Raw genomic sequence first — 13,667 nt, 5'->3', positions numbered from 1 at the left:
TTTGCTCCAATATTGATCTGTTGGTTCTCTTTGCAGTCCATGGAACTCTAAGAAGTTTCCTCCAACACCACAATTCGAAGGAGTCAATTCTTCGTCGTTCAGCCTTCCTAATGGTCCAGGTCTCACATCCATACATCACAACTGGAAAGACCATAGCCCTCACAATACGGATCTTTGTTGCTAGTGTTATATCTCTGGACCTTATAACCTTGTCAAGGTTTGACATCGCCTGTCTACCGAGCAACAGGCGTCTCCGGATTTCATGGCTGCAGTCGCCATCAGCAGAGATCTGGGAACCGAGATAACTGAATGTGGTCACTACCTCCACGGTTTCTCCTGCTATATCCCACGAATTGGTAGGTGTAGTTGCCATAATTTTCGTTTTCTTCACATTCAGCATAAGACTGGCCTTTTCACTTTCGTCTTTCACCTTCAGTAAGAGTGTTCTCAATTCTTCTTCACTTTCTGCCAACAGGATCGTATCATCCGCGTACCTGAGGTTGTTTAAATTTATTCCAGCTATTTTAAATCCTGTTTCTCCTCCATCTAGCCTCGCATTCCTCATAACATGTTCTGCATACAGATTGAATAAGTACGGTGACAGTATGCAGCCTTGCCGGACCCCTTTCTGAATCTTTATCCATTTCGTTGTTCCATACATAGTTCTCACTGTGGCTTCTTGGTCAAGGTATAAACTCCGTATCAGATGAATGAGGTGATCTGGTACACCCATGTTTTTCAGTACGTTCCATAATTTGCTTTCTCGGATCGCTAGAGAACAATTCAAGCAAATCGTATTAATGAGTTTTATTACGAAAAGTACATGATAATACTTAACCTTGTGTTAAACAGATGTGTCGCAAGTGTAGGGTGACAGACAAAATCAACAATGTTCTTTAGCATATACACTCCTGGAAATGGAAAAAAGAACACATTGACACCGGTGTGTCAGACCCACCATACTTGCTCCGGACACTGCGAGAGGGCTGTACAAGCAATGATCACACGCACGGCACAGCGGACACACCAGGAACCGCGGTGTTGGCCGTCGAATGGCGCTAGCTGCGCAGCATTTGTGCACCGCCGCCGTCAGTGTCAGCCAGTTTGCCGTGGCATACGGAGCTCCATCGCAGTCTTTAACACTGGTAGCATGCCGCGACAGCGTGGACGTGAACCGTATGTGCAGTTGACGGACTTTGAGCGAGGGCGTATAGTGGGCATGCGGGAGGCCGGGTGGACGTACCGCCGAATTGCTCAACACGTGGGGCGTGAGGTCTCCACAGTACATCGATGTTGTCGCCAGTGGTCGGCGGAAGGTGCACGTGCCCGTCGACCTGGGACCGGACCGCAGCGACGCACGGATGCACGCCAAGACCGTAGGATCCTACGCAGTGCCGTAGGGGACCGCACCGCCACTTCCCAGCAAATTAGGGACACTGTTGCTCCTGGGGTATCGGCGAGGACCATTCGCAACCGTCTCCATGAAGCTGGGCTACGGTCCCGCACACCGTTAGGCCGTCTTCCGCTCACGCCCCAACATCGTGCAGCCCGCCTCCAGTGGTGTCGCGACAGGCGTGAATGGAGGGACGAATGGAGACGTGTCGTCTTCAGCGATGAGAGTCGCTTCTGCCTTGGTGCCAATGATGGTCGTATGCGTGTTTGGCGCCGTGCAGGTGAGCGCCACAATCAGGACTGCATACGACCGAGGCACACAGGGCCAACACCCGGCATCATGGTGTGGGGAGCGATCTGCTACACTGGCCGTACACCACTGGTGATCGTCGAGGGGACACTGAATAGTGGACGGTACATCCAAACCGTCATCGAACCCATCATTCTACCATTCCTAGACCGGCAAGGGAACTTGCTGTTCCAACAGGACAATGCATGTCCGCATGTATCCCGTGCCACCGAATGTGCTCTAGAAGGTATAAGTCAACTACCCTGGCCAGCAAGATCTCCGGATCTGTCCCCCATTGAGCATGTTTGGGACTGGATGAAGCGTCGTCTCACGCGGTCTGCACGTCCAGCATGAACGCTGGTCCAACTGAGGCGCCAGGTGGAAATGGCATGGCAAGCCGTTCCACAGGACTACATCCAGCATCTCTACGATCGTCTCCATGGGAGAATAGCAGCCTGCATTGCTGCGAAAGGTGGATATACACTGTACTAGTGCCGACATTGTGCATGCTCTGTTGCCTGTGTCTATGTGCCTGTGGTTCTGTCAGTGTGATCATGTGATGTATCTGACCCCAGGAATGTGTCAATAAAGTTTCCCCTTCCTGGGACAATGAATTCACGGTGTTCTTATTTCAATTTCCAGGAGTGTACAATTCCTAAATCACCGGTCTTGTAGTGCCTAATCTTGATGCTGCTGTAGAACTAGGCCGCGACCAGTGGGCGCTGCGCTTACGTCCTCTTCGCACAGACGCCACTGCCGTCCTGGAGAGGGGTCGGTCAACGTGCAATTGGCTGACGTCTTCTTCACAGCCCTCTCTGCTCTCTCGTTTCCGACTGGCGTATCGGCGCTTGCCTTTACGCCGTAACAAATTCAAATGTGTGTGAAATCTTATGGGACTTAACTGTTAAGGTCGTCAGTCCCTAAGCTTTCACACTAATTAACCTAAATTATCCTAAGGACAAACACACGCACCCATGCCCGAGGGAGGACTCGAACCTCCGCCGGGACCAGCCGCACACTCCGTGACTGCAGTGCCTAAGACCGCTCGACTAATCCCTCGCAGCACTCCGTAACAAAACTGGCTCCTATAGACGACAGTCCACAGTGAACGCCGAATGACAGCTACCTGTTTTGACTAGCGGCCATCGACTGAACCCTGCGATAAAGGGACGGGCTTTTATACACGAACTATATCGTTATTAATCGCGAGAACTGACACGGTTGAACCTGTAGTTGGAGCAATTATGGGTTCTAAAATGAGCAGTTGGCGAGATAATTGGAAATATGTGGCTCCGAGCAGTCACTGTTTTTAATATGAAACATTGGCTCAGTACAAATGTATTTAAAATGTAAAGTATTCGATGAAGCACCCATGTATTTGCACTCAAAGTTTACCTATGGCCTGCTTCGACAAGAATACAGTACTACGTTAGCACGTTACCTTTCACAGTTCAGTGTACACTCGTACATGTCAAAGGAGGCGTTCCGTGGGATTTGGATGCTATAGTGCACTCGTCTCTGCAGATAAATACGACGATTTTTATCAAACTTAGCCGGAAATTATCGTAAATCTGACAAGACTGTTCAGTTCGCTGCTGCAGGTCTTCAGCCGTATGGGACCGCTGTGCACATCGTTTTTGAGGTTATTTGAGAAGACCCCGTACGGAAAAATCTAGAGGGTTTGAGTGGTCGAGGTGTTGCGTCACTTACCGATGCCATCCCACGGGCGTCACGGCAACAGAATTGTAAGTTTCCGCCTGACACCGATGGCGGTCGAGCGGGATCTGGTGGAGCGAAGCGCGCGCGCCCGCTGAGCCAGTGGCTCGGTGCCACCAGCGCCGCAGTACAGGTCGGCCGCTCAGCCCACTCGCACTCGGGAGCCGCTTCTCTTCACAATGCGCCGACTCCATCCTTCGTGCCTTAATATGGCGAGCCTCACCGTAGTTGTTTAAATGTGTGTGAACTGCTGAGGTCATCAATCCCTAGACTTACACACTACTAACTTACGGTAGGAACAACACACACACACACACACACACACACACACACACACACATGCGTGAGGCAGGACTCGAACCTCCGTCGGGAGCACCCTGGTTGACATCGTTAGTTGGACTCTATTTCTTATTACTTCGTGCGTTTGGAGAAATACAAATTAATTAAATCTTATGTTTGTTGTTTTAACTTGTTCTGCTCCAGTGCAGCTTTCATACGATGACAGTTGCCGGATCACTCTGTAGCACCTCTCCTTACCGTTGTGTACGAAGTTGTACACAATACGTGGTACAGGCCTGGCTCGAGGTATTCGTGTCGGAACCTACTAGCGCGTTACATCGGCAGCATATTGTGCCGGTGCTCACCGTGCGGGACTCACATTCCCCAACCGCGGACTACGGCTGAAACTTGAGACGAATTAGACGGGAACATAATAGAAAGGTTTACCCTGCAGATAAATTTTTTCTCACTAGGACAATATTTCGTACTGAAATTAGTGGCTTCACATCCGCAATTATCCGGAAAATTGTTCGTCCGCGAACGCACGTTTACTTTTGTTTGCCTCTGCACTGCCCCTGTCACGTGTGTCGGCTCGCAGGTGGCGGACACGCCGCAGGAGATCCCGTTCCTGTCGATCCTGCAGCACCTGCTGCGCGTGGATCCGCGCGAGCCCATCAGCGACCTGGTGTGGGACGCGGCCGAGCGCCTCGTGCACCGCGCCACGCTGCTCGAGTCCCGCAGCGACGCGACGCGGCTGCTGCGGTCGCCCAGCGTGAGCGCGGCCAGCACCAAGGCGCAGGCGGGCTGCCACTGCGCCTGCCACTCGTCGCGCAAGCAGTCGGCCGCCTCGCCGCCGCCGCCGCCGCCCCCGCCGCCGCCCAGCGCCGCCGCCGCCGCGCCGGCCTGCCCGCCGCCCCCGCCGCCGCCCCCGGGCCCGCCCCCGCCGCCCCCGCCGCCCGCCGTCGGCGTCGCGCCGCCCATGGGGGGAGCGCCGGTGCCGCCGCCGCTGCTGGCCCCGGCGAGCGCGCCGCCGCCTTGCAGCCCGGAGCCCACGGACTGCGCCGGCAAGCTGCTGCCGCAGCAGGAGACGCCCACCCCGCGCGCCAAGATGAAGACCATCAACTGGAACAAGATCCCCAACCACAAGGTACGTTCACGGTGGCACCGAACATCGTCCGATACCATCGGACGGCACCTCGGTCACCACAGACGTCCAATCACCTTTGTCAGTTTTTGGCGGGATCGAAGGGGTTAAAAAATAAAATAGAATAAAATTTTTTAAAAACGCACCGTGGAGGAATTATGCGAATGGGACGGAAATCGATAGATGTTATGTACCGGCTGATCAAAAAGTCAGTATAAATTTGAAAACTGAATAAATCACGGAATAATGTAGATGGAGAGGCAGAAATTGACACACATTCTTGGAATGAAACGGGGTTTATTAGAACCAAAAAATACAAAAGTTCAAAAAATGTCCGACAGATGGTGCTTCATCTGATCAGAATAGCAATAATTGGCATAACAGAGTAAGACAAAGCAAAGATGATGTTCTTTACAGGAAATGCTCAGTACGTCCACCATTGTTCCTCAACAATAGCTGTAGTCGAGGAATAACATTGTGAACAGCACTGTAAAGCATGTCCGGAGTTATGGTGAGGCACTGGCGTCGGATGCTGTATTTCAGCATCCGTAGAGATGTCGGTCGATCACGATACACTTGCGACTTCAGGTAACCCCAAAGCCAATAATCGCACGGACTGAGGTCTGGGGACCTGGAAGGCCAAGCATGACGAAAGTGGCAGCTGAGCACACGATCATCACCAAACGACGCGCGCAAGAGATCTTTCACGCGTCTAGCAATACTTTCTTTTTGCCCGCATCTCGTGGTCGTGCGGTAGCGTTCTCGCTTCCCACGCCCGGGTTCCCGGGTTCGATTCCCGGCGGGGTCAGGGATTTTCTCTGCCTCGTGATGGCTGGGTGTTGTGTGCTGTCCTTAGGTTAGTTAGGTTTAAGTAGTTCTAAGTTCTAGGGGACTTATGACCACAGCAGTTGAGTCCCATAGTGCTCAGAGCCATTTGAACCATTTTGACTTTCTTTTTTTACGGTTCTAATAAAACCCCATGTCATTCCAAGCACGTGTGTCAATTTTTACCCCTCTATCTACATTATTCCGTGGTTTATTAAGTTTTCAAATTTATACTGACTTTTTGATCACACGGTACATGTACAAACAGACAATGATTACAATTTCAGAAAAATTGGGTCATTTATTCGAGAGAAAGAGCTTCACAAATTGAGCGAGTCAGTAACGAGTTGGTCCACCTCCGGCCGTTATGCGAGCAGTTACTCGGCTCGGCATTGACTGTTAGAGTAGCTGAGTGTCCTTTGTGTAAAAGGCAGCTGTATTACACCTATAAAACTGTTACACTTGTCACTAGAAATAGGAAATTAGAAAAGAAAAATACTCGATTTAAGAAGGGCGATAGAAAAAGAAGGGATAGATTGAGTTGTAGATGTCCCTTCAGCTGCGCTGCGCAGGAATGAGATCTCGCAATGTGACGTCAAGCCCGATATCCCTGTGCAGTATCTCGCAAGGTTACTTACTAAGGTGTATTAATATGCTAGTCTACTCAATTCTAGGTTCTACATGGCGGTTGTAAATTATGTAACAAAGCATTACTATTGATGTATGTTGTGTATGCTACATATTGTGTCCCTTCCTGTGTTTCACCATGTGCTAAAAAGTCTGCCATGATTGTAACACTTTTAACGTGACACCTGGTACAGCTTGTACAATAACTAGCCACGATTATACGATAATATATTGTTATCTGGTTTGATCTGTGTTTAATGTTCCTATATTCGGGTGTCTACATGTTCTTCTTTCCGTGTTATGTCCTCTGTGTCGGTTCTGGAGGAGTCCCTTGTACTGGAGTCCTCATCTGAACTTACCTAGTCGTCTCTTTTTATGTCTGCTACGATGCCTGTAAGGTCTCATTTGTTTATGGTCTCATTTGTTTATAGTTGGTGTATTCTGTTTTGGAGATGTAGTCTCTTAGTTCGTTGGTTGTCCTGATTAGTGTGAGTCCCTGTGTATGTGTTATGGCGTTTCTGCTGTGATTCCTCTTCGACCTATCCGTCACTACTGTGGTCTCCCTTATACATCCGTGTCTACACTAATTATTTAATGTGCGTCAACATTACTGAGAACCCCACAAGAGATAGGATTTCATGAACTGATACAAACAGGAAGTGTTACACCATGAAGTACTATTCTGATATTTCTCAACCTTTGTGGAGATGACTTTCATGTAACGGATGCTGAATGATTAAACTTTCGTTCCACTGAGGAATGATGTCGATCATCAGCATCAGTATAAGGTGAAACTGCCCACAGGCACGGGCACACTTTTGTATTCGTATGTAATCACATGGCCTAAGATTGTTGTCTTGAGTAATTTCTTATCCCTGAAACTCATGGCGCGTCGATTCATTAGGAATATGCTGTATGGTGACCGGTATGGAAGTATACGTCTTTCCGTTGCCTCCTAGACATTCTCTGCGGGTGACAGACAACGGGACCGGGCATACTGGTCAAAGATCCGTACTTTCCTCTAGGCGTTGGTGGTATGAACTGCAGTATGGGCTCTTGCACTACCCTGATATAACATTCCTATTTGTACCCTAAACATGAAGCACACGTTAACATTGTTTGCCAATCTTCTGAATTACTGGCGAGCGTTGAGCCTCGTTTCAATAATCACCAAATCATTCTTGTTGTCATATCCAGAAACTCTCCATACCATAACTCCAGGAGTTGGAGAGGTATGCGTCTCGGAAATCACTGCTTCGTGTGACCCTCCTGCAGATCTCTATGGAATGTCGCGTCTGTCTGTCATTCAAAAAAAAGAAGCGACACTTATCTCTGGATATCACAGAATGCCAATCAACGCTCCAGCTCATTCTGGCTCTACACCATGCAAGCTTCTGTTTTCTCTGGTATGGTCTCAGCATTATACATTCGTCGCATGGCAATTCGAGGTCTCAACTCGACTTCCAGTACTCTGTTCCCTACCGTTTTTGGTGATACTCTTCCTGTAACCTCTATGTATATTTCACTTGTTGACATCCTACACATGTATTTGTCATAGCCGACAGAACAATTCTATGATCTTCTTGTGGTGTTAGCCCTTATTGAAGAAAATGGACCTGTTCACCTGAGTCTGTCTTCAGCACGTGTCCTGCAGTCACTACTCTACAGCCCACCCTCTGTGCGATCTCACAATATGATGGTACCATGTCCTTCATGTCAATGATTCTACTTTTCTCAAAGTCCGAGAGATGGCGATAAGATGCAAGTGCACATATCCTGGACATACTGTGTTGCAATATCCACCTGAAAATCTCCGATAACATTAGACATAGCAAACAGCCATTTTTTATCTGAAGGAATGGTTTTTTGCTGTTCTGTAAATACCGAAAATAAAGTATCATAAGGGTGAAAATTTAATCAGCATAACCCACTTGTATGTAAATACGGGGTATCAGTTTATTAGAAATCTGTTAATGTATTCACGGAGTAATCCATTTCATTTTCTTCAGTGTATTACTGTAGTACAGGCACAATTGACCCCTGCGAACAACTTTCCAGAATACTCTTCACTATCTGTTCGTTGGCTGTTGTATATAGACACCGGCGACGTCTGTGACTAGGATTAACTGTACTAAATTACAGACATAAACTCTGAATATTTTCGTTACTGATTTCGGAGATCCCTCAACAATTGCTTTCGCCACACCAATTTAAGAAACACGCTGGAGGAATCTTATTGATACGCATACAATATCCATACCATGGATACTGCCAGGCTGGCTAGTGGCTGAGGTACGGAAGTCGCTATGCACAGTTCGCAAAATACGCTCGTAGGCAGCCCGGTACACATATGCGAATAGTACGTGCACCAACACCACAAAAATTAGACGTTCCTGCTCATGTCCAAATCGTCCGGTGATCGCCTCCGTGGATTTCAGTTATTACTAACCGAGTCTACATTGAGGTGACAAAAGTCATGGGATAGTGATACACAAATGCCGACAGTATCGCGTAAACAAAGTACATTGGCGGAGCTGTCGTTTTCACATGAAAAAGTTACCGATCCGATTATGGCCGCAAGACAAGAATTAACGGACTTTGATCGCGGAATGGGGATGGAGCTAGACGCATCGGGCATTCTATTTCGGCAATCGTTGGGGGATTCAATATTCCGAGATCCAATGGGCCAAGAATACCAAATTTCAGGCATTACCTCTCACCACGGACAACTCAGTGGCCGACGGCCTTCACTTAACGACAGAGAGCAGCGGCGTTTGCTAACACACAAGTAACACTGCGTAAAATCAATGTGGGACGTGTGACAAACATATGCGTTGGTATATTGCCGCGAAATTTCGCCTTAATAGGCTATGGCAGCAGACTATCGACGCGAGTGCCTTTGCAAAAAACACGACATTGCCTGCAGTGCCTGTCCTGGGCTCCTGACCACATTGGTCGGACCCTAGACGACGGGAAAACCGCGGCCTGGTCAGATGCGCCCCGATTTCAGTTGGTAAAAGATGATAGTAGGATTCAAGTGTTCGGCATAATAGACGAGACCGTATACCCAGGTTGTCCATAACGGTGTGGGCTGTGGTTACCTGGAATTAACTAGGCCCTGGTCCAACTGAACCAATCACTGACTGGAAATGTTAATGTTCGGCTACTTGGAGACCATTTGCTACCATTCGTGGACTTCATCTTCCCAAACGACCCTGGAATTTTTGTGGATGACAGTGCGCTATGTCACCAGGCAACAATTGTCCGTGATTGGTTTAAAGAAAATTCTGAACAATTCGAGCAAATGACTTGGCCACCCACACCCCCGGACATGAACCCCATCTAACGTTCATGGGACATAATCCAGAGGTTAGTTCGTACACAAAATCCTGCATTGGCAACACTTTCGCGATTATGGACGGCTATAGAGTCACCTCTACACTGCAGGGGACTTCCAGAGACTTGTTGAGTCCATTCTACGCCAAGATGCTTCATTACGCCGGGGAAAAGGAGGTCCGACATGATATTAGGAGGTATCCCGTGACTTTCGTCACCTTAGTGTATGTATATATCCCACATGAGAGTTATGGACTTTATTCTCGAAAGATAACAGTATTGTTACAGAATACGAGGGAAGAACCCAAAAGCTTCTATTTTCTTTACTCTTCACTCTCGAAATTGCTTTAAAAATTAACTGCACCTGAATCTGATTGATGTCCAGTTAAAATGAAAATGATTCATTTCATTGTTCACGTAATTTTCTAAGGTTACGTATCTCATTTGGTGAAAATATAACCCTTATCAGATCGCTTTGTTGTCCATCTCTTGGGTTGGGTTGTTTGGGGGAAGAGACTAAACAGCGAGGTCATCGGTCTCATCGGATTAGGGAAGGACGGGGAAGAACGTCGGCCGTGCCCTTTCAAAGGAACCATCCTGGCATTTGCCTGTAGCGATTTAGGGAAATCACGGAAAACCTAAATCAGGATGGCCGGACGCGGGATTGAACCGTCGTCCTCCCGAATGCGAGTCCAGTGTGCTAATCACTGCACTACCTCTCTCGGTGTACGTCTCTCTGTCCGTCCTTTAATAAACTTTTTTCTCACGAACGGGTAGAGATATCAAGTTGAAATTTATGCAAAATACTGATGTCTGAGATCCGTTGGCGGTGTAAAAAATTTAAGCTTTTAAGTGAATTGCAGTCAAAACATACGGTCATTTATGTCACCGATTTTGATACTCGCAAACTCATTCATCAGAACCCATATATGAACTATGTATATAAATAATTCTCTTCAGAACCCTCAGAACAAGAGTCCTAATCGCACTTGACCGGTTTTTTTTTTTTTCATTTCGAAGCAATTTTTAATTCGGCGGAGGGTGGGGGGGGAGGGGGCAAAGCTATTTCTGAAAATTATCAGCGCCGTAACAAGTTAGAGTGTCAGCAGATTCTGTTGGCCCCACAACCATTTTAAAGATATTACGCCCGCACGCATATTGAAAAACTGGCCCTACCCCTCCAGCTGGAAGTATTCAGCAATGCCGCGTGCCAGAATTGGCCACTTCCTAGCTAGTGTCGGGTCACTACCAAACCTCACCTGTTCTTTACCTGCCTATGACTTTTCATCAGTCAAGATACAGTACTCATATCATCAATCCCACTCCCCTCAGGGGGCTCAGAGTTCAGTTTTGAGTACGTGGTTGGTGAACACTGGACTTCTAGCCCGACTACTACTTCTTATTTCTGTACCGTGAATCTAACCATCTGTCTATCGTCTCCCCAGGGGCTCACAAATCTTTAATGAAGACGCTCGGGCCAGCATGGGATTCTGGACCTTTGCAGTACTTCTCCTTTTCCCGTGCTGTAATCCTGTTCCCTCACCGCACCGTCTCCATTATTTGACCTGTGGGACAGTTTCCATGTTGACAGTTATGCTTTTCTCTTGGACACAAAGGTTACTTATCTAAAAAAAATTTTTACATCTCTCCCATACTTTTTCGGCTATCATATTTTCGGTGACCAGGTCCAGGTTGGACCTCCAATTTTTTTTCAGAATTTTACAGTAGTTCCTACCTTGTGGGCAAGATCGCCCGTTGTACCGTACATTCCACCCATGTACCGGTCTGTATTACGCACTTCTTGCGTGAGTGGACGAATTAGACACCCAAAACCTTACACGGCAGTCAGTTTGTTGTAGAGAGGTCGTTCGGTAGCCGCACAGTCCTAGCCTCCTAACAACGTAAGAAATGCACTGTAGGTTTAGAGCTCCAAACTCAGATACACGCCTAGGAGTGTGTTTCCGTCGAGTTTGGTGCACGGAGATGCCGAACAACGGTCACCATGCCCGACAGCTATTGCTGTGATGGGTGCGCGTCCATATGGAGAGCCCCAACCGGAGTGGTGGCACCGTGGCAGGTTATTCGTAATGAAGAGGAGCAAACCTTCATCCGCTGGTAGCCGCTAGGCTCCAGCAGTGTCTGCAGACAGGACGAAACGGTTTCGTTTCGGAAACGTACAACGTAAAGGCTTTTCAATCCCTGGCCACGCCATGGGAGGAAAGTACACTCCTGGAAATTGAAATAAGAACACCGTGAATTCATTGTCCCAGGAAGGGGAAACTTTATTGACACATTCCTGGGGTCAGATACATCACATGATCACACTGACAGAACCACAGGCACATAGACACAGGCAACACAGCATGCACAATGTCGGCACTAGTACAGTGTGTATCCACCTTTCGCAGCAATGCAGGCTGCTATTCTCCCATGGAGACGATCGTAGAGATGCTGGATGTAGTCCTGTGGAACGGCTTGCCATGCCATTTCCACCTGGCGCCTCAGTTGGACCAGCGTTCGTGCTGGACGTGCAGACCGCGTGAGACGACGCTTCATCCAGTCCCAAACATGCTCAATGGGGGACAGATCCGGAGATCTTGCTGGCCAGGGTAGTTGACTTACACCTTCTAGAGCACGTTGGGTGGCACGGGATACATGCGGACGTGCATTGTCCTGTTGGAACAGCAAGTTCCCTTGCCGGTCTAGGAATGGTAGAATGATGGGTTCGATGACGGTTTGGATGTACCGTGCACTATTCAGTGTCCCCTCGACGATCACCAGTGGTGTACGGCCAGTGTAGGAGATCGCTCCCCACACCATGATGCCGGGTGTTGGCCCTGTGTGCCTCGGTCGTATGCAGTCCTGATTGTGGCGCTCACCTGCACGGCGCCAAACACGCATACGACCATCATTGGCACCAAGGCAGAAGCGACTCTCATCGCTGAAGACGACACGTCTCCATTCGTCCCTCCATTCACGCCTGTCGCGACACCACTGGAGGCGGGCTGCACGATGTTGGGGCGTGAGCGGAAGACGGCCTAACGGTGTGCAGGACCGTAGCCCAGCTTCATGGAGACGGTTGCGAATGGTCCTCGCCGATACCCCAGGAGCAACAGTGTCCCTAATTTGCTGGGAAGCGGCGGTGCGGTCCCCTACGGCACTGCGTAGGATCCTACGGTCTTGGCGTGCATCCGTGCGTCGCTGCGGTGCGGTCCCAGGTCGACGGGCACGTGCACCTTCCGCCGACCACTGGCGACAACATCGATGTACTGTGGAGACCTCACGCCCCACGTGTTGAGCAATTCGGCGGTACGTCCACCCGGCCTCCCGCATGCCCACTATACGCCCTCGCTCAAAGTCCGTCAACTGCACATACGGTTCACGTCCACGCTGTCGCGGCATGCTACCAGTGTTAAAGACTGCGATGGAGCTCCGTATGCCACGGCAAACTGGCTGACACTGACGGCGGCGGTGTACAAATGCTGCGCAGCTAGCGCCATTCGACGGCCAACACCGCGGTTCCTGGTGTGTCCGCTGTGCCGTGCGTGTGATCATTGCTTGTACAGCCCTCTCGCAGTGTCCGGAGCAAGTATGGTGGGTCTGACACACCGGTGTCAATGTGTTCTTTTTCCATTTCCAGGAGTGTACATTGAATACACGAGGGCGATCAGAAAAGTAATGCCTCCGAATTTTTTATGTGAAAACCCTTAAGGCTTTTAAAGTGAAACAAACATTATTAACATTCCATACCTTTAATATTCATATCTACATATTTGCAGCCCTCTGCCGCTAAAGGGCTCAGAATTGTAGGGCGGTGTGTAACGTAACTATATCGGTGAGTGAGAAACAGCGTGCTGTAATCGAGATTCGAATTCGAAGAGTTCTTCCACACATGGAGCACTCTCTCCTTCAGTATAAAAACGCCAAACCACTCACGAGCGTTGCGACATCTGCAACAATTCGATGCCTTGGTTTCGCTGTCATGGATCATCCTCCACTTGGTCTCATCCGATTTTCATCAGTTTCCAAAACTCAAAGGACGCCTTCGAGAACTCCACT

The 13,667-nt window shown here is 49.0% G+C and overlaps 1 protein-coding gene across 1 annotated transcript in view; it reads left to right on the top strand.

Moving 5' to 3' along the window:
• Window positions 1-13,667, top strand: part of LOC126183342 (uncharacterized) — a 907,422-nt gene that overhangs the window by 811,218 nt on the left and 82,537 nt on the right. The window contains exon 7 of the mRNA XM_049925224.1: window positions 4,275-4,823. Within this exon, the coding sequence (XP_049781181.1) occupies window positions 4,275-4,823 (549 nt within the window). The remainder of the gene's footprint in view (window positions 1-4,274; window positions 4,824-13,667) is intronic.

Source organism: Schistocerca cancellata, chromosome 4 (genome assembly GCF_023864275.1).
Source record: "Schistocerca cancellata isolate TAMUIC-IGC-003103 chromosome 4, iqSchCanc2.1, whole genome shotgun sequence".
Classification (NCBI taxonomy): domain Eukaryota; kingdom Metazoa; phylum Arthropoda; class Insecta; order Orthoptera; family Acrididae; genus Schistocerca; species Schistocerca cancellata.
This window is presented reverse-complemented; position numbering and strand designations above follow the sequence as displayed.